Below are 19,113 nucleotides of genomic sequence, written 5' to 3' on the forward strand. Positions count from 1 at the left end.
TAGATATTACAAACTTGAGGGGACAAAACTTCACTAATGTTTCTCTGTTATACAGTGCGTCGCAGCAAATGGTGAAGAACAAGACGGAAATCATCGATATTTCTCATGACTTGATTGGAATCTTAGAAAAGATAATAGATCTGGAGAAGAAGGAAAAGCAAATGATCGAGTCGAAGCAACGGGATATTATCGATTGCATCGGGAGTAATCTTGCCGAGATCAGAGACGCATATCACATGAAATGTGACTCTCGCGACTATGAGAAGTACAACGACAAGAAACCTAGACCGCGAGAGGATGAAGATTACAAACGAAAAGAAGTGAGAGATGACTGGAGAGATGAAAGAGAGAGAAGATACGAACGTCGTGATGGGGGATATGATGATGGAAGAGATAATCACCGAGGCGATTATAAGGACGATCGGAGAGACGACAGAAGAGAAAGAACTGAGAGACGGGATGATAGCAACCAAGGAAGTAAATTATCAATTGGTTTTGAGACGAGAGATAAATTCAGACAATTTTTTTCAAGTGCGAGGAGTATTGTTGAGGCGGAACTCGTAGCGATGTTGGAAAAGAAGTCAAAGGAAGGAGTAGTGTTGTACGACACGGATAAGGATGGGTGGGATATGAACAACTTTGTGAACAAAGTGAACGGAAAAAGTCAAATTGCCTTCACTGTATTTGACCAATCTGGACACCTTTTTGGGGTGTTTATTTATGAACAAGTCAAAAGAGGGGAGTGGATCGATGATTTCAGAATTTTCATGTTTTCGTATCAGCAGGGGACTGGCAAACCACTGTTCTATTCGGGTTTGAAACAGGCTGGAAATGGTGGAACTGATGGGTCGAAAATTTTCAAGTTGGGAGACAATAGTGCGAATTACTTTTTCCAAGTGGCGGATTTATTTTCATTGCAGAACAGAAGAGATGTGAAGGAGAGTTTCATACGCGGGGATATCGACAATGTGTTTTATTCATCGAACGCCAAAGCATTCTGTGGACACGTGTTTCCTGATATGTTCGAACCAACAAGAGTTTTGGCCCTTCAGACGAAAATTTGATTATTTAGGAGAGTAGTTTAATTTTATACTGAATTTGATGATGACTCATTTTATTTTTTTGACCAGAACTTGTGTGAGATGTCAAGACTAAACTTGGACACGTAAGGATAGACATTTTTTCTCACTACACGGTTTGTGATGTTTGGGAAGACAAAATTCAAACATTTTTCCTTTTGAACTTTGGTATTCTTCTAAGATACGATCTACCAACTTTATAATATGTCACTTATCCCTTTAAAGAAACGTCTTTTGTCATTTTTTTATTGACTTGTTAATACTACACTTTATACCATACTGTTGTGGTTAAACTATGCCTTTCTCACACTCTTGTGCTTGAACAATTTTCCTTTTTTTTCTATTTAAAGAATGAACCCTTTGTTCTAATATATACTATTTATTAATAAAATTTTATAGCAATATATGATATTCAGTACACATCTCACATTATCTTAACAAAAAACCGGATGTGTGTAACTATCCAATATTGTTTTAAGTTTTTATTGTGTTAAAATGGTATAGGTATGATTAATGGGTTATGACTATGAAAAATGATGAAAATTTTTATTTATTTGAGTGTGATAGTGATTCGTTGTTTACGTTTTTTCCCCTTGCGATTTGAAGTATTTGTGAGTAATTTGTGCTCTCGAGAGTTACAGGCTCTTCAAATTTGTTATAGACGTCAGTGAATGTTATTTTCTCGAGTGTGCTCTGAAAGCTTATTGTGTTGATTTCACATTGGTCGCACACAAGCGTGTTCACAAATCTTGTGATCACAATATTTTCGAAAGTGCCAGATAACGACACATTTTCTGCGCTGATAAACATGTTACCAGTGAATGATCCAAATCCATTGAAAGTATGGATTGACGGAACGTACACATTTTCGCCACAACAAAGCGTCACTTTTAATTCATTAAATGATTTGAATGAATCAAACTCGAGCTCTTCGTCTGTGTCTACCTCCTTCAAATTTGGTGGGAGGAAAGCGCCTGTATTAGTTTCACATATTATCAATTTTGTCAAGGCAGTGAGTCGTGTTGGTTCGGAAAATAAGGAAGAGCAGTCCACCTTCAATGCTTCAATTTCGCGCAACATTGGAAAACCATCTGTGGGATCGAAGTCTAACGTTTTCGAGACAATCTCCGACATTTTTAACATTTCCAACCGTGTTGTGAGTTGAATGGAATCGAATTGACATTTTTTGATAATGAGCGATTTTAAATTTTGTGGGCATTTTAGTGTTCCTACACATGATTTCAGCGACAGTGTGGTGAGTGAATTCAGCATTGTTAAATCGGAGATAGTTGGGAACACAAGTTCAAGTTCCTTTAGTTTTGGAGCACTTATATAGACGGAAGGGTGGAGTCCGCTTTTGAGACGGTAATTGTTTTGTTCTGGTGTGATGTTGAGATGTGTTGTTTTGGTGAGTCTGAGCAAGTCTTTTCCGATTTGTTGGAAATCAGTAATTGTCAGATCCTCGATTTGGAGTGGGGTGTGTTGGAAAAGAAATTGCTCGTTGTCGATTATAGTCAATTCCAGTAATGGAAGGGTTTGAAGGACTGGGACAAACTGCTTTGAATACTCGATGGATACCTTTGCAGGGTAATAATCAATGAGCATTTTTGGATCGACGGCGGGGGTGATGTACCACTCCAATGAGGACAAAATGAGTTCGTTTTCCTTATAAAGGCTCCCCACTGTCTCGTTCCATTTTTTGTATAAACGACTTTCTTCTTTTATGTAGATTTGGACAGCATTTTTGTGTTGGATTATATCTGTTGCATAGTCTAATAACACAATACCTTTTTTCATTGTTATAATCGAAGAAAGGTACCTCTCGTTGTGTTCCTCAATTTTCAACATCGTGACCTTTCCCAAGTTAAACGGTTCCAGTGGCTCGTTTGTGGCACCACCCCTGAGTATTCTAAGGCACCGCAATGTCGGGATGTTTTCAATTTGTTCTGCGACACCCCCCATACAAAGCCCGTCGACCACAAGTTGTCTGACGGGAGGTATTTCGTTCATATCACTTTTAAATCTGACGGTATAAGTCTCTCCTGGTGGGAGGTGTGAATATAACTTAGCCACCCGTTTAGAAACAAATTGGATATTTTTGCCATAATATTCGATCACTTTATATAAGCAAATTAATGGGAGTGGCGGCATTCAAATTTTCAGTTCGTATAATAAGAGATGTGCTTGTGTAAAGCAAAACAATAAAAATCAGTCAATCACAGCTGTCCCTTGATTGTGTCCTTTTTCTCTCTTGGTGGGGCTTGTTTCTTTGTGAAAATGGTCATATTTGTTTTGACGGACTCGATGGGAACTAAGTCGACCTTTCCACTCTCCATGATTTGGAGTTGTTGTGCAAACGACAAGCTTGAGATTGTCTTTGGATGGACTAAAAGCGTATCACCAGCTTCCTTAACTAACATCTTCTCTTCTCTTTTGAGTCTCTCGACTTTTTGCAAATGGTTTTCGACTTCTCGTGGTTTGGTCACTTCGTTATACTTGGAACTCCTTTTTGTTGTGGGCACTCCAATGTTCATATCTTGTCGGAGTTCTCTGACAAGTCGCATTCTTTCCCAATCATCGCCTGTCAAGTCCGTCATTGGGTTGTAAAATTTGTTGATCTTGACTGGAATCCACCCCTTCAAGAAGACGATATCATTCTTCGCCAATTTTGCTTCGAATGTGGCTCTAAATGTCCCTTGTGGTTTCGAACAAGCTTTTTTGATCTGCCCACGGATCCCACTCACCGTTTGAATCTTCGCTCCAATGAACTTGGAAACTTCAACCTTTGTGTTGAACATTCCTCTAATGAATGCCGTGTTCTGGAGTATTTTCTCGGGCTTTCCAACCAACTTCAGCTTCTTTGAGATCTCACAAGCTTTGTCGACATTGGAGATGTTCCCAGTCAAACAAGGGCGGAAATATGGAGACGCGTCGCCAGTCTCAAAGGCAATAAGACCCGAGTTATTTGGGCATGCTGGGCCATAGAACGTCATCAAGCAGAATACTCCCTTTGGCGTGTACTTTAACATTCGCTGTTTTCCATTCAAATCCTCTGAAGAAAATGTCGCGACTGTTTGATATCTTCTCCACCCCACACTAATAACAATAGGGTTTCGTGTTTTCACCAATTTTGGGAACCATCGATGTTTGACTACCTGTGCTTGCATCACTGTCAGTTGTTCTTCAGACTTCAAGACCCCACCAACAATAATGATCTTCTTCGGGTTGAACTTCTGAATAAAAGAAGCGGGAACATCTTCAATAGTCATTTTGATGTATGAGCCTGAAATTGCACCTTCGACTTGAGTTTTCAACTCGGGATCAAGTTCATTGAATGCTTCGTGGTTGGCTTGGTTTTGAGCACGCATCTCCTTTTGAACCTTCTTGTAAAACGTGTCTTCGCGGTCATAGAACGGGTTTTTGTACTCTCCAAGTTCTTCTTCGACCGCATCAATATTGTCCCTTGCTTCCTTCTTGAGTTGATCTTTAGTCTTCTCGTCATTGTTCATACCCTCTTTTAATTTTTTCTTCCCCATTTTCTTCATCTCTTTCAATTGGACTTCTCCATTTTTGACTTCAATTGCATTGTCCAAATCTTCATCGTCGCTGTCTGCTTCCACTTCGACCTGGCCGTCGTCATCTTCGTCTTCTTCTTCCATTTTGACGTCTTTGGACTCGGCTGGTGCGCCATTCATATCAACCACCATATCGTCTATCACACGAACACTCTTTGCAATGAAATACTTTGCAAAGTAGTCAGTCTTCCCTTCAGACAGGATTTTGTCCAATACTGCATCGTCCCAAAATGCTTTGCTTGTGTCGTCAAGATCTAAATCGGTGTTCACTTTGGTCCCAACAGGCTTCATCAGATCATCATCGTCGTCACTGTCTTCTTCCATCTTTACTGTAGTATCATAAATCTCTTTCATCAAGTCTCTTCGCTTCTTCAAACGTAACATCCCCCATGCCTTTTTATTCTCTTCAGCATCAAGGCCTTCTTCGGCAAACGCAGCACTTTCTTTCTCTTCAGGTTTCAGATTTTTCAACGAGAGGGGTTTGGTTAATGCTTCTTCACTCATTTCATCTTCTTTGTCGTCATCTTTGTCATCAGAGCCATCTTCATCATCGGAAAATACAACAGCCTTCCTCTCACGGCCTTGAACTATGTTGATGTCTTGGTTCAACTGTGATGTAATCCCAGCAACAGACCCAATAAGACCTTGAACTTCATTCTCGCCATCTCTTGTGGGGTCAGACTTACTTGGAAGTGTGACATAAACAGCATCTTTGTCGTAACTCATTCCGGCTACATCAGACATTGGCGCATGGACCGTTTGAACTTGTGTTCGAAGTCTCTTACTTTCATTCTCAAGGGGACATGGATCAACTTGAATCTCAACATCTTTGACTCGGTAATCACCCAAACCAGGTACACATACCTTCGACCCAATTCGCATGTTTGTGCCTCTAACGTAGCCATACAAAGCAACCTTTCTGTCTGTTGTGGCATCATTTGCAATTTCTTGTGGTTCAGTTAGATCCTCGACTCTGTCTGCTACCATGAACGAGTGGTTTGTTCTCCAAACAATTGGTCTTGGCTTCAAAGTCTGCAAGTGACGAGCAATAACTTTGACTTCCATGTTGGGGTAGTGGGAATGGTACAACTCACTCATCATGAAGAGCTTTGCACCGCCATATGTCTCCCTCCAGAATCTCTTTTTGAGTTGTTTCTTTTTCTTGAGCAACCCTTTACTCTTTTTGAATTCATCCATGTGTGTCAAACAACCAATCAACTTCGGGAAACCCTGGGCCTGCATCATGTTGATGAATTCAAATGTTTGCATCTCGTAGCCAAAACTCCCATCAATCAACATCACAGCAACATCAGCTATCTTGGCACAGTCAAGCATCCCTTCAATATCATTTGGACACTCCACCAGTGTCATTCGGTGACCTTTTCCTGTAATCAATGTAATAGGGCCATTCACTTCTTTTAGGGTTTGTCCAGTGTACGATTTAATCAAATCGCGAATAAGCGTCGTTTTCCCAACTTTGGGTGGACCACTCACAACAATTGTTATTGGTGGAGCTATTTCTGCAGTTCTGTCCATAATTGGGACATGAAGGGTTTCTTGGACACGGGTCTGACTGAACAAGTAATGCCTCTTGGCCGCCACACTTGTTTGAGCAACAAAAGCTTTGGGGTTGTTAATTTTCTGTTGTTTAGTCGGTCTGTTTATCGCCTTCTTTATCTTCTTCTCGACTAATCGGCGATACCTTGGTCCTGCTGTTGGCTTCCGATGTGGTGTCTTTTTCTCTCCTCCGTCCATTTGAGGGTTAGTCTGTTTTTTGAAAAAATCAATCAATTTTTTTGCAAAAAATAAAATGGATTGATCTTAGTCATTTTTTTTCTATTTATCATGTTGTTTATTTAAGATTTTTCTGACAATTATATTAGTATTGATAAGTCTTATAAATTTCTATTTTCATGTAATGAATAGGTTTATATATTTATATTTATTTGAAAAAATTAATAATAATAATAATAAATTTAATTAAATTTAAATACCAGATTCAATTAATAAATAAACTAACTAGTTTAGAATATCAATTATTTTTAACACCATCAGTCTGTTTTTTAACATACATACATACATACATACATTCATACATATGTTAGATTATGAAGTACTAAACACTTTCCCATCATTTTTTTCATATAAGTCTCATAAAAATACAATCTTGCATGTTGTTAAGAGAGAGAACCTTTGCTCTTATTTTTACACATATTTTGTTTTTGTTTCTACAGTTTCTAATTTCATTGTCTTCAAGAACATTACCAATTGACTGAAAAAAACTTGAATTAAAATTGTGTGAATAAAAAAAATTATGTCCAGCTTTTTCAGACTTAAATCTCAAAAAAAGAGAATGGAGTATTTATCTGAATCGACTCGGAAGAAAGGGGTGATACTCATATTGGCGATTTTTTGTGGCGCTGTGTACCTAACTCTCAACCCCGATGTTGTCTCGATGAAAACTTTTGTCGATGACAACAACCTTCACGCAATGAATATCAGAGAAACCGTATCAACTGAGGTGCTACAAAAAGCACAGGAGATGTTTAACGAGTTCATCAGCAGTCGAAACAAGACTGAAAAACTGATTGAAATCATGGGACGGATGAGATACGACACTTCTGTGTATTCTGACCAATACAATCTGACGGGTGTGTTGTCTGTACTTCGTCCGCGACGAAGCGAAGACAGATCTTGTATATTGGTGGTTGGGAGATACTCAACAAACCCCAACTCAACACTGAACCCACAATCATTTCCTTCACTTAACACTTTGTCTTCAGTATTTGCGCTTGCTTCGGAGCTTGAGAAACAGGTGTGGATCTCAAGGAATGTGCTTTTTGCACTTTTGGATGATACCACAAAAATTGGGATCAACGACTTCATCACAAATTATATAAAAACGCCCATTTGCGGAAGGATAATCGCAGGACTTGAACTCGATATCGAGCCATCGTTGTACGGAGCAACAGAACTCCACACAGTCATTTCAGGAACACCAAAACCAAATCAAGACATCGTCAATGGGTATGTCCACAACATGAAATATCTCTACCGTAATATGGATATCATTACCCCATTCTCTAAATATGCACCTTCGTTCTTACAATCACTTCTATTGGAAGCGTCTACCATTAGATACACAGACACTTACAACGGACCTTTACACGACATCGATGTGTTACAAATTCAAACAACGTTCAATGCATCAAAAGTCTCCACCTCGGTTCCACACAAATATTTAGTGTCGTCGTATCTGTCCTTAATTAGGTCTTTTAACAACCTTTATCAACAATTGCAGTACTCGACGTATTTCTATATATTCACTGATGTACAGAAGTATCTCCCATTCCCTGTGTGCATCGGGCTGTGTGTCGCATTTCTTTCACCGCTTCTCTTCACTGTTTGTTGTTGGTACGTCAGTAATATAAAAATGATAATGAGTAGGTGCTTGCCTCTGTAATACCACAAGCTGTTTATTACATTTTAAAACCAAAAGAGACTGGAAAAGATGGCGAATTGATTGTTTCTAAGGACGCAGAGTTAACGGAAAAGACTGAAATCTCACACCCCAGAATTAGTCTGTTTTTCTTTTTCAGTTTAGTGAGTGTGGGATTGTTTGTCGCGTATCTCTGTGTGTTTGGGTGGCATGAGGTGTCGATTGAAGACAAATACACATTTGAAAGCTTTACTGATATTGAGAAATCCACATTGGTGATTATTGGCGTTGTTCCAGTTCTTCTTCCAGTCATTTTTTCATTCTTCTCAACACATGACTTGGCTCAACTGCGCTTGAACTTATCATTCAGCTCATTGTTGCCAGTATTTTATATCGCCGTGGAAGTCTATTTGAACCAACCACTTGCGCTTGTCACCGCAGCGTGTACAGGTATTGCCAGTATTGTTCCCGTTGTTGTGTTGTTTTACAAGAAAAGAATGACAAAAGTAGGCAAAGTGTGGAGCGCAGCGACGTCTTTAATTGGAGCAAGTGTCATCTTGTACGAGACATATGCTGATGTCTCGATATTGGCATTCACCCCAATGATGGCATTCACAGGGATTGTTGTATACACCCCCTTTTCAATGAGTCTGATATATGTCATGTTCTGCTTTGACAAGCTTGAGAAGAGTACAACAGGAGAGGAAAACAAGGAGAAAGTCGATTGATCGTTTTTGGCCTTTATGTCACTATAACACACCAACAATCACTTAATAAACGGGAACATAACACAATGGATAATGGTATTACGGCTTGTAAAAGAGATAGAGAGCAGTCATCGCTTGTTGCACAAAGTCTGCTCGAATAGTAAAGAAAAGAAGGAGATTGATTTGCCCTGTTTTGTCTTTAGAATCATCTGGAATTGGGATGTTCAGCTCTTTGCATACATTTTTGAGCAAATCTGCGTCATACATCAACTCGATTTTACTCTGCTTTGCTGCGAAACAGAACGCTAAAATTGCAAGACAAAACGGTTGATGTGTAAGTGGTAAATATGTTGAACACATGTCATTTGCAAAGTTGTGTGCTGCAATTGAGATCTGCATATCAACTTTCAGTAAAACACTTAATCTTTTGAGGTATGTGTGTGGCGTGTCAATGTCCAACCGAAACATTATTCCAATCAACACCGCACGCTCAAACTGTAACACCATCCGTTCTTCCATTTTGTAGGTGATGTGTAACACTTCTGTTGTTGTGCGAATCAACTCTTCGATAGCACGATTTCGACAGTCTTCCAGCTTCATACACAAGAATAGGGAGGCGGCTACAACATACTCCGTTTTCACCCCCTCCAACTTCCTTTTAAGAAAAAAACGCATGAAAACAGTCTGCGCAAGCGACACCACTTTCGAGTTTCTGTACGTCACATCATGTCACCTAAAATTTAATTGAGTAAATAGAGAAACAAACAACCCTAAAACATTGCCAATCTTTTTGATATTCCTGCAATGAACCATCCTCTTCTTATACTCCAATTCGGGTTCTCCGAAGGTCTTTGTAATCTCGTCCAATTTGGCTTTAGTCATGATCCATTCCATCGTTCTCTCAATCTTTTTTTTGTTTTTTGTGATTCTGAAAATATGTAGCGAATAGTAAAGTGTATAGTACTTGTTAATTTGTTATGGTTTAAAACTACAGCTCAATTAATAACAAATGAAATAAAAACTATACAAAAAAGAAAAAGGAACATATTTTCAAAGTACAAAAAAAGAAACTAGAAAGAGAAGTAAAAGAGTTAGTAAGAATAGTAAAAAGGGTTTAGTGGAGAGAAAACGAGGGAATGGAACTTGAATTTGACAAACACTCATGAAGGAGTTCTATATTACTGCAACACGAGCTGGGCCATCGAGCGAAGTCTTCAGATCGCGAGTGTTTGCGCCGAATTTTGTTGTGGCGAAGAGCAAATTCTGGATGATGTTGAAGAAGCAACAGAAAATCAAGAAGGCTGATGCATCCCTCCTTGAGTGCATTAGAATCTATGAGAAGAACCCAACCGTCGTCAAGAACTTCCAAATATTCTTGAGATACGTCTCATCTGGTGGAATTCATAACATCACTAAACAATACAGAGACGTCACAAGAGTCGGTGCTGTTACACAAATGTACAACGACATGGCTTCCCAATACAAAACTAGACAAGACAAAATCCAAATCATCTCGATCTCCACAATTGCCGATAAGGACGTCAAGAACCCAGTCTTGAGACAATTCGTCGGTCCACACGTCAAATTCCCACTCCTCCACCAAAAACCAACCCTCGTCTCTAGAAGATACGCCCCAGCCTTCAAGGCAGGAAAGGTCCACACCAAAAAATGCTAAGGAGTAAAATTGATTCTTTGTGGGTTTTATTCTGTTCTTTGTCTTTTTTCGACTTCTTTTTTAATTTGGACTATTTTACTAGTGTAATAATTGTAAATAAACAAATCCAAATGGGACAAACTCAAAAAGACTAGAACTTAGAATAGTGATGTTTCTGTGGCTATCATTATTTCTTTTTGCAAGCGCGAAAGCACAAAATAATGTACTTGTCGACGTTGGTGGAGAAAAAACGAAGGTGGGGATGTATGGGTCGTTACCAACCGAATTCAAAATGGTCGAAACAAAGACAGGAAAGAAGGAGGTGAGCAGTTTGGTGGTATTTAAGGTCGACGGTGATGTGTTGGTTGGAGAGAAGGGAGAGAGACAAATGAGTCATAAAGGAAGTGTTCCTATTAAATATCCAATGACACTTAATGGGATAACGAGAGAACTGAATGACGCTAATAAGAAAAAACGAACTATTGAAGTGATGAGAGAAGAAGACTATATCACTGTTGGGGAAGAAAGTCCACTGAAATTACTTGCAGGGAATCTCACGATTTCGTATGGATTTTTGATATCATCACTACTCGACGAAGTCATTGAATTGGCTGATGGAAAGACAGCGAAAATGAGTGGTGACTTTCCTAATGTCATTTCAATACCTTCCTTTTATCAACCAAAACAAATTGAAACGCTATCTCTTGGGGTCAATGCACTGAGTGACCAAGAGGAATTTGTACTGAAAAGTGACCCGGACATGAAGGAACAAAATGAAAAAGATGAAGGCAAAACGGGAGACGAAATGTTAAAAGAGTTCATCGATGATATGAATGATGACAAAGAAACTCCCAAAGAGAAAACAGTGAAAGTACCGAAGAAAACTAAAGGAAAGAAAAAGAAAATTAAAAAGACGAAGAAAACAGACAATTTGAAGAAAAGAGTTTTAGACAAATTGACACAAAAAGAAGAAGGCAAAGAAACTGAAAATACAAGTAAAATACCAGACCAAAAAGAAGCAGCCAAAGCTCTTCAAAGTGTTACTACGTTTGCACCAAATCATATTCTTCACGCTCTTGAATATTATGCTATAGAAGATATTAAAGAAACAAAGAAGAATCAGACGGTTGTTGTAGTGGAGTTTGGGGCGTCGTATTTCCGAGCTACAAAATTTCGAGTGAAAGGAAAGGAAATTGAAATGATCCAACACGAGACATCTTTTCTGATTAACACCAGAAAGTTAAACCAAATGGTATTAATCCTCATCTTGAAAAAATTTGAAAACCGGCAGCAGGTGATTGAAAAGATCAATACGATGACACCCGCACAAGAAGCAGCCCTGTGGAAAACAGTTGATGCATTCCGTGTACAACTCTCTGCAAACGAGAGAGTCATCACTGAATTTATGGAAAAGCCGATTGTGTTGGTTCGGTCTGAATTTGAAGAACTGATCAAAAGTGATATTGACGACATAGTAAAATTGTTAATGCCTATGAGAGAAGGTGTGGATGCTGTGTATCTGACTGGAGGACTGGGATATACGCCGATTATCAGTAAGAAAGTGGAGGAGGTCTTTGGGAAGGTTTCACGAAAGATGACAAAATTACTCGAAGGAATGCGATTGTATGGGATGATGCACCCGATTAATGGCGTGTTAACGAGTGCCAGTCCACTCCCACTTATCCATGACATTTTACCATTTGGTTTTTATGTCAAAGTTGGTGGGAGTGATGTACAAATCTTTGAGAAGAATTACAAGTTGCCGGATGACAATGTAGAGTCGGTGGAAATTGAAATGAATGGGAATAAAGATATCCAGTTGTGTATGTATACACCGGGAAAGACTGAGTACGACGTAGACAACTGTTTTGACGATTACGAAGTTGAAGGAAACGTTATGTTAGAGATTGTACCCCTTTCGATGGGTTTAGTGAAGAGTGTCAAAGCGGAAAAGGTGAAGAAAGTTGGTGATAAAAAGGAGGACGTTGCTGTTTTAATTAAGAACAAACGAAGTCGTGATAAGTCGATGGAACTTATTGTACAAAAGAGAATGGAATACCAAAAGCTGTTGATGAACATCAAGGACGACCCAAATATCGTTCAAGAAGACGAAGTGTATGACTCGATTTTGAAAGAGTTGGATGAAGTAGAAAATGGTGAAGACATTGCGCTGATTGACTTAGAAAAGAAGATCAAAGTAGCGAAGAAGATGTGGGATGATTTGAAGAGTGGGAAGAAGGATGAGGTAAAGAAGTACGACAATGATGAACCAAATGGAGCGAATGAAGACGAAGAGGAGAAACAGAAGCAAAATCTCGAGGAACACGAAGAAGATCCTAAGGCTGATGACGTAACACCAGAAGAAGAAAAAAAGCCAGAAACTGGAGGAGAAGAAAACCAAAAAGAAGAGGAAGAAGAAGTGGAAGTCCCTAAAAAGCCGAAGCACAAGAACAGCAAAACAAATGACCAAAAAGAAAAGAAGAAACGACGGGATGAGATTTTAAAACTACGAGAAACGTTTAAGGAGAAGTTGAAAGAAAACAAAGAGAAAGCTACTACACACCCACCTGAAGAGATTGGAGTGGAAGACAAAACAAAACAAAACTTAGTTGAGACAGTGAGAGAAAAGGGTGGTGCTCAAGAGTCTGTCACAATGAAAGAAAAGGTGGAGCATCTCAAAGCGAGAGTAGATGCATACACTTCGATTAGAAAAGTACGTGGAGGGCCCGAACTCTCTGTGTTGTTATCAAATGCGTTAGAAAAAGCGAGTCGTGGTGCTTTAATGGAGAGTGACTTTAAAGAGCTTGAAGAGAGTGTTAAATCGTTTTTGACGAATTACACGTATTACTTTGGCTTCACTGAGAAAAAGAAGACGGTCATTACGGTATGTGGTGTGCTGATCCTCATATGGTTTGTTGTGATGGTTGTTGTTGTGATGAGACGTAAGCACACAGATGAGCCGATTGAGATGGAGAGCCTTCGTGACAGATGACAGAATTAAAGTAATACAATGTTATTTAAACTTGTTTTCAGAGTCGGGTGTGACACAACATGAATCAACCTAACAGACAAACACAACAAGAATTACATAGAGATTAGGGGTGGTTATGCTCTAGAACTATCTTCGTGATGTTCCACCTTCCTGTTTTCGTCTGAAAGTTCAAATTAATTCTGAATGGACACTCTGTCTTTTTCGACTTTCTTTTCGAATGGGGCTTCGGTGATCCGACCCGTTGTGGTTCGTCACAACTTGAGTTAGAAGAGCCACCTTTTGGAGAATATGAACAACTTCGATACTTCCCTGAACACTGACATACTAACACTTGTTTCTTCCTTGACCCGTCTCGCATCGTTTTGTTGTTACCACTCCCCTTCCTCAGTACAACGTTTTGACTGTCTGCCCACGCCATCATGGTATCAATGGCTTCGTCCAACGTCTCAAATTCCATCTTTCCAGTGTACTCTCCCGTGTGCAACACGTCTTTATCAGGAATGACTTTTCTTGCAGCTTTAAGTGGAGCGGAGTATGGTCGGTCTTCGTAGTCGGAGTCTTCAGAAAGGGACGGTCGTGTACCTTTCACACTTCGATATGAAAGGTCGTAACCGAAGTCCGGCGAGTCTGCACGCTGACTAAAAACCGTGCGGTCATTAGAAAAAGACCGCGGAAAGTCCGGGGAGAAGTGTCTTGACCTGTCCACTGTGGTGTACATCAATGATGTTCTTGGGGAATTTTCACCTGATGAAGCCATATCCCGTCGAACCGTGGTGTTTGGTGGCGGCGGAGAAAGACGTGCGTGGACGTAATTAGAGGGGTGTTGAGTTGTGAGTGGGGAATATCGTGTCACTTTTTCTTGTGGTTGGAGAAGTCTGGGGTCGCTGACAACGGAAGAGAGAGGAGCATATCTAATAGGAGAGACAAAGACATTTGGTTGGACGAACGTAGGTTGTTGCTGTTGTTGTTGGTAAAAGACTGGTGCAGACATTGGCTGGAATTGTTGTGGTTTAAACACAAGTTGTTGTGGAACGTCTTGGTAAACTGGTTGTTGAAAGTTTTGGTTGAGAGTCTCTTGTTTGATGAATTCCGGTTGATATACCTCTTGTTGATATCCGCTTTGAGACATGAGGTCCTGCTGATAAACTTGTGGTGTGAATTGGAGAAATTGTTGCATTTGTTGTGGGGCCTGTGGTTGTTGTATGTGTTGGGCTTGTTGTTGTTGAACAAGTTGTTGTTGGAACTGAGGAAACGAGCCGTTGTTCATAGCGGTGAATGTTGACGAGCAGCTCGAAGCATCAAATGGGTTCATGTATTTGAGTATTTTTAGTTCTTTTATCCATATATTCTTTTTGTGTTCTATTTATTTTTTGTTTTGTAATTCTGACAGAGCACAAATAAATAACGAAATGTGGGAAAACATAAAAGGGTTATAAAATAATCAAAAATATTTGCATTGTGATTATTTTTATGTTAGTTTTTGAAAAAAAAACACTGAAATGAAATGAGTATTATTTATTTGATTGCAAATTATTAAAATAAACCATTAATTTAATTAAACTAAGTTTTTAAGACTAAGAGAATAATAACATTCTAATTGGACATTTATTATTTATTATTTTTTTGAACAAAATATGCCCAAAATGTAGGTATTGTATTTCAATACCTACATTCTAGTTGTTTATTTACATTTATTGTTATTTTTTGTAGCGTAGTTTTTTATTATATATAAAACATCTACAATTTCGGGAAATGGTATTTCTGATTAGTATTGAGTTATTCAATTGAAGTAAATTGAAAAACTTAATAAATGTTTTTTTATTATTGTTTTAAACATCTTCAAATAAAAAAATGCAGAATACTACAAATAATACATGAATAACGCCTCATTAATAAAACAACCAACTGTATTAGATCATTTTGTAATCTTTGATAAGAAAATATTTTTTTTAGTTATGTGATTCATTAAAAAAAACATTGATGTTTTAGAAAAAAAAATATCATATCCTATGAAATACCACTTTATGAACTCGACTTTTTTAATACTATTATTTATATCAATATATGCTATTTGTTTATTTATTTAATAACTATAAAAAAAAGTTAAAAAATCGTTTTATTTGGAATTTTTGAATGGGGATAAAAAGAATAGAGTTCAAAGAATTTTTAGTTTTTTCAGTAAAAAATGTTTTATTGCTTCAAGTAATTTTGTTATTACTTTAAAAACACAAGCTTTTTAAAAGTGATAAGAGGAATAATAATGGAACATTAATAGGTGAACAAACCCAATTAATTAAACAAAAAATGAAGTGTTTTTTTAAAGTAAAAAGAGGAAAGAGTCTGTCTTGTAAAAGAGATGTCTGTGTGTCTGCTCCGAGTAAAACAAGAATGAAGTGAACAATAATAAAATACATTTAAATCTCGTCGTCTTGTCTTTGAGAAACGACTTCTGTCTGCACATTCTGTGATGGATTTTCTGAGGTTGTTTGTGACATTTCTGTTTGTAAGACTACTATGTCTTGTGTCGACTGAGGAGTGGTGTTTGTCGAATTATTTTCTGAAGTGAGTTGTTGAGCGACGGAGTTGTTTGGTATTTTCAAAATGATGAGAACAACAAGCAGTACAACGGACGTGATGAAACACAAAATTCCAACGACAAGCCCAAGAACACCAGTGATAAAAAACGTCAAACATGATAGAATAAAGTACCACAACGCAAAAAACCAATTTGAGTTGACAAAGGACTCTCGCTTGAAAAAAGTGTAATACAGAGGGTACAATATTGTCAAAAGCCCCATCACCATCAAAGACACTGCAACGAGTATCACCGCTAGTGTAGGGTTTGTTTTAAGGCCTTCGATATAAAACGAACCTGATGTGTTGTAAACGAAATGCAAAGCACCAGTCACCGTAACCACTCCAAGTCAATCCAAATACGAAGCAAGACATGCAATTTATCGATTAAAATGGTTGTAAGAAGTGATAATAACAAACTAATACCCATTACTATCGACCACCCGATAAAGACATACTCAAATATCTTCTGCATCAAATTGTGTTTTCTAGTTTTTGTTTTTAGAAAGTTACAACTCTTTTTGTGGAATTTGGCTGATGGACGGAAAAACAACAAAAGACCTCAAAAAAGAAAAGAAGGAAAAGGCGCCTCGGAAAATGTCAAAACAAGAGCAGCGGCTTAAAAAACTCTCGGAGAAGGCTGTCACAGTAAACGCGGCAGACGCACTCAAACAAAACGAAGAAGACATGATTAAGGAGAAGCCATTTGTTGTTTGTTATATAGTATGTATAGGCATAAGGAGTAGACATATAACATACTAATGAGTAGAGTAGTATGCAAACTAAGTTTTATGAGCCAAATGGTCTTTCCAAATCAAAGAACCAACTCTCTGCTTTGGCGTATGACGTCCAGCAACACGAGAAAGAGCTTGCTGAAAAAAAGGCTGTGAATAGTGCAAAGATGCAGAAGACGCGAGACAAGTATGGGTGGTGAGTGACTTTATATTTCTGTTTTTTGATATTTAGGGTTTCACATTCATTCACACCACGTTTCTTTATTTTTTTGAGCCGTATTTTTCTTAATTTCAAATACAAAAAAGGAAAAAGAAAGCAATAGACCTAATTCCTAATAATATTTGCTTGCTTTGTTGTGTAAAAGCTCAAAAAACAACACTTTTTGAGACGAAGTGATGAGACATTTGAAAAAACCGAAATCACAATATAACAACATATTAATTTTCTATTTATTTCCCCAAAGGATCTCTTGAATAACCTTGCAATTTACTTCTATAGAGACGACTGACGACTTTTGAAACTCACTGACAAAGTAGTCGTTGATCTTTTTCCCCTTTTGAGTGATGTCGAGTTGGCTGAACATCCGTTTATCGCCATTATACACCTCTTGGATCCTTTCAAGACGCAAAGTCTTCTTAGACTTCCGCGATAAACAGCTCTCAAAAAAATAACCAAACTCCATACAAATGTCGATAAGGAGATTTTGTGTGAAGTTCCGCCTGTTTTTGTCAATTCTTCGAAAAGCAGTTGTTTTAGACATTCCGGTCTTTATGTCTTCGACGTATTCTGGTCTACAATATGCATCTGCAAGTTGCATGATTTCATAGTCTTCGTCTTGAAAATGAAGGATTTTGAGGACGGGTGTTGTCGATGTGACCGTCGTCTGCTTTCGCTGCTTTTTAAGTGTGCATCCGCAGTGGTTGTTTAAGAGGCCAATGAGAAAGGACTGTTGGTATGTGTCGAAATTTTTGAGCTCGCGTTTGTTGGCGACGTACTTTGGAGAACTCGAGACACTCTTTGCTTTATGTGGGAAAGAGTCGACGCTTTTCGAGAAGTCACAGGAAGGCGATGATGTTGCGTTGTACGCGTAGTTTGTCTTAAAGTCTCTAGTCTCCATGTCGCCGGACTTATTGACTGGTTATTTTGGATGTGAGTTGTTTATAGTCTGCAAAAAAAACGCCCATCTAAATATGGCATTTTCAAAGTTTATTGTGTTGCCCCTTTTAGCGCCATTTAGATTTGCCCCTTCTTTTCTATTCCAGAGAAACGTGGAACACTTGCTAAAATAATTAGGGTTTCGCAATAAACTGAGAAACAACCCTGCGCACATTTTCCACCGCCGACTGCTTTGTATTAATCAGAAAAAATGGGGTGGGTGATGTTATTGAAAAAAACGATGTAAGTAATTAATCTGTTGATCTTGAATATGTACTATACTTATTAATAAATTAATAATTGTCTGTAATACAATTAATTGCTTATTTCTGAATAAAAAATGGAAAGTGCCAAGTGGGTAGCATATTGCCTATAATGTAGATTGTTGTCACAATGGAATTATTTTGCGCGTAAGAAGTAAGAATAATACGGGCGATTTCCGTTTTTTCCGTTCTGATTTTTCCATTTTCACTCGTTTAAACTGCACAAAAGTGCGTTGTATTTTCAATAAAAAGTAAATTGTAGTGTTGAGCAAATAGAAAAAGCAATTCTGATCACACTAGGCGCTATTTCTGGATACATTCAGATTTGAGAAAAGGAAAAGTGACCCTTTCGTCTGAAAACATTTTGAGTTATTCAAACCACATTTCAGTTCTGATAGTCCATCGGATCGACACCTCCTTTTTTCGGGACATTTCGAATCTTCAAAAAAAAGTTGATCTCGAAATATTAGGGCGATTTGTTCAATGACTTTTAGGGAAGATCTATACAGATTTTTTTCTACTTTTTTGAGAGCTGAAATTAGCGAATTTTTGGAATAATAAGCGAATTGATTTTTGTTTTAATTGCACTTTTTTCAAGTGGTGTGAACAACCCATCTATCAACTCAAAAAACACGACAGAAATCGGGATATGGTATTCTCAACACTCAAAATGTTCGAACTATAAAAAGTTATAGATAAAAACGACCACGTTGTCGACTAAAACTTGGCTATTATTGATAAAAACAGTTTTTTAGAAGAAAACTCTTTTTAACGTTCACGAACTGGACTTAAAAGGCGGGATTTAAAAAACGGTAACAAAATCGGCAAATCGAACTGAATTTTACCAAGAAAGAGAATGTTGTAGACACTTAAAAAGCAAAACATTATCAATTATTTTTCAAAGATTTTAATTACTGATAAAAAGGGCCAGAAATAGACA

At 38.1% G+C, this 19,113-nt stretch overlaps 11 protein-coding genes across 11 annotated transcripts; 5 read left to right on the forward strand and 6 right to left on the reverse strand.

Annotated features, from left to right (window-relative positions):
• Positions 1-20: 20 nt before the first annotated feature.
• On the forward strand, positions 21-1,064 carry EIN_026760 (hypothetical protein; the record flags this gene model as incomplete). The annotated part of the gene is made up of 1 exon (XM_004257520.1): positions 21-1,064. A coding segment is annotated over one exon (1,044 nt), but the record flags the coding sequence as incomplete, so codon positions are not given.
• Positions 1,065-1,625: 561 nt separating this feature from the next.
• On the reverse strand, positions 1,626-3,230 carry EIN_026770 (hypothetical protein; the record flags this gene model as incomplete). The annotated part of the gene is made up of 1 exon (XM_004257521.1): positions 1,626-3,230. One exon carries the CDS (start codon positions 3,228-3,230, stop codon positions 1,626-1,628), a length of 1,605 nt encoding a protein of 534 aa, XP_004257569.1.
• Positions 3,231-3,295: 65 nt separating this feature from the next.
• EIN_026780 (ribosome biogenesis protein BMS1, putative) lies at positions 3,296-6,409 on the reverse strand (the record flags this gene model as incomplete). Its single annotated transcript, XM_004257522.1, has 1 exon — positions 3,296-6,409. The coding sequence occupies one exon, from the start codon at positions 6,407-6,409 to the stop codon at positions 3,296-3,298; it is 3,114 nt and encodes a 1,037-aa protein (XP_004257570.1).
• Positions 6,410-7,007: 598 nt separating this feature from the next.
• Positions 7,008-8,821, forward strand: EIN_026790 (hypothetical protein; the record flags this gene model as incomplete). The annotated part of the gene is made up of 2 exons (XM_004257523.1): positions 7,008-8,057; positions 8,102-8,821. The coding sequence occupies 2 exons, from the start codon at positions 7,008-7,010 to the stop codon at positions 8,819-8,821; spliced, it is 1,770 nt and encodes a 589-aa protein (XP_004257571.1).
• Positions 8,822-8,899: 78 nt separating this feature from the next.
• On the reverse strand, positions 8,900-9,694 carry EIN_026800 (cyclin, putative; the record flags this gene model as incomplete). The annotated part of the gene is made up of 2 exons (XM_004257524.1): positions 8,900-9,512; positions 9,567-9,694. 2 exons carry the CDS (start codon positions 9,692-9,694, stop codon positions 8,900-8,902), a joined length of 741 nt encoding a protein of 246 aa, XP_004257572.1.
• A 268-nt stretch (positions 9,695-9,962) lies between these two features.
• EIN_026810 (60S ribosomal protein L18A, putative) lies at positions 9,963-10,475 on the forward strand (the record flags this gene model as incomplete). Its single annotated transcript, XM_004257525.1, has 1 exon — positions 9,963-10,475. The coding sequence occupies one exon, from the start codon at positions 9,963-9,965 to the stop codon at positions 10,473-10,475; it is 513 nt and encodes a 170-aa protein (XP_004257573.1).
• Positions 10,476-10,716: 241 nt separating this feature from the next.
• Positions 10,717-13,446, forward strand: EIN_026820 (hypothetical protein; the record flags this gene model as incomplete). Its single annotated transcript, XM_004257526.1, has 1 exon — positions 10,717-13,446. One exon carries the CDS (start codon positions 10,717-10,719, stop codon positions 13,444-13,446), a length of 2,730 nt encoding a protein of 909 aa, XP_004257574.1.
• A 103-nt stretch (positions 13,447-13,549) lies between these two features.
• EIN_026830 (hypothetical protein) lies at positions 13,550-14,758 on the reverse strand (the record flags this gene model as incomplete). The annotated part of the gene is made up of 1 exon (XM_004257527.1): positions 13,550-14,758. The coding sequence occupies one exon, from the start codon at positions 14,756-14,758 to the stop codon at positions 13,550-13,552; it is 1,209 nt and encodes a 402-aa protein (XP_004257575.1).
• A 1,102-nt stretch (positions 14,759-15,860) lies between these two features.
• On the reverse strand, positions 15,861-16,495 carry EIN_026840 (hypothetical protein; the record flags this gene model as incomplete). The annotated part of the gene is made up of 2 exons (XM_004257528.1): positions 15,861-16,363; positions 16,441-16,495. 2 exons carry the CDS (start codon positions 16,493-16,495, stop codon positions 15,861-15,863), a joined length of 558 nt encoding a protein of 185 aa, XP_004257576.1.
• A 62-nt stretch (positions 16,496-16,557) lies between these two features.
• Positions 16,558-16,954, forward strand: EIN_026850 (hypothetical protein; the record flags this gene model as incomplete). The annotated part of the gene is made up of 2 exons (XM_004257529.1): positions 16,558-16,731; positions 16,790-16,954. The coding sequence occupies 2 exons, from the start codon at positions 16,558-16,560 to the stop codon at positions 16,952-16,954; spliced, it is 339 nt and encodes a 112-aa protein (XP_004257577.1).
• Positions 16,955-17,200: 246 nt separating this feature from the next.
• On the reverse strand, positions 17,201-17,872 carry EIN_026860 (hypothetical protein; the record flags this gene model as incomplete). The annotated part of the gene is made up of 1 exon (XM_004257530.1): positions 17,201-17,872. The coding sequence occupies one exon, from the start codon at positions 17,870-17,872 to the stop codon at positions 17,201-17,203; it is 672 nt and encodes a 223-aa protein (XP_004257578.1).
• Between the last annotated feature and the right edge of the window lie 1,241 nt (positions 17,873-19,113).

The sequence above is a fragment of the Entamoeba invadens genome (genome assembly GCF_000330505.1).
Source record: "Entamoeba invadens IP1 unplaced genomic scaffold scaff_1105074724629, whole genome shotgun sequence".
NCBI classification, from domain to species: Eukaryota; Evosea; order Mastigamoebida; family Endamoebidae; genus Entamoeba; species Entamoeba invadens.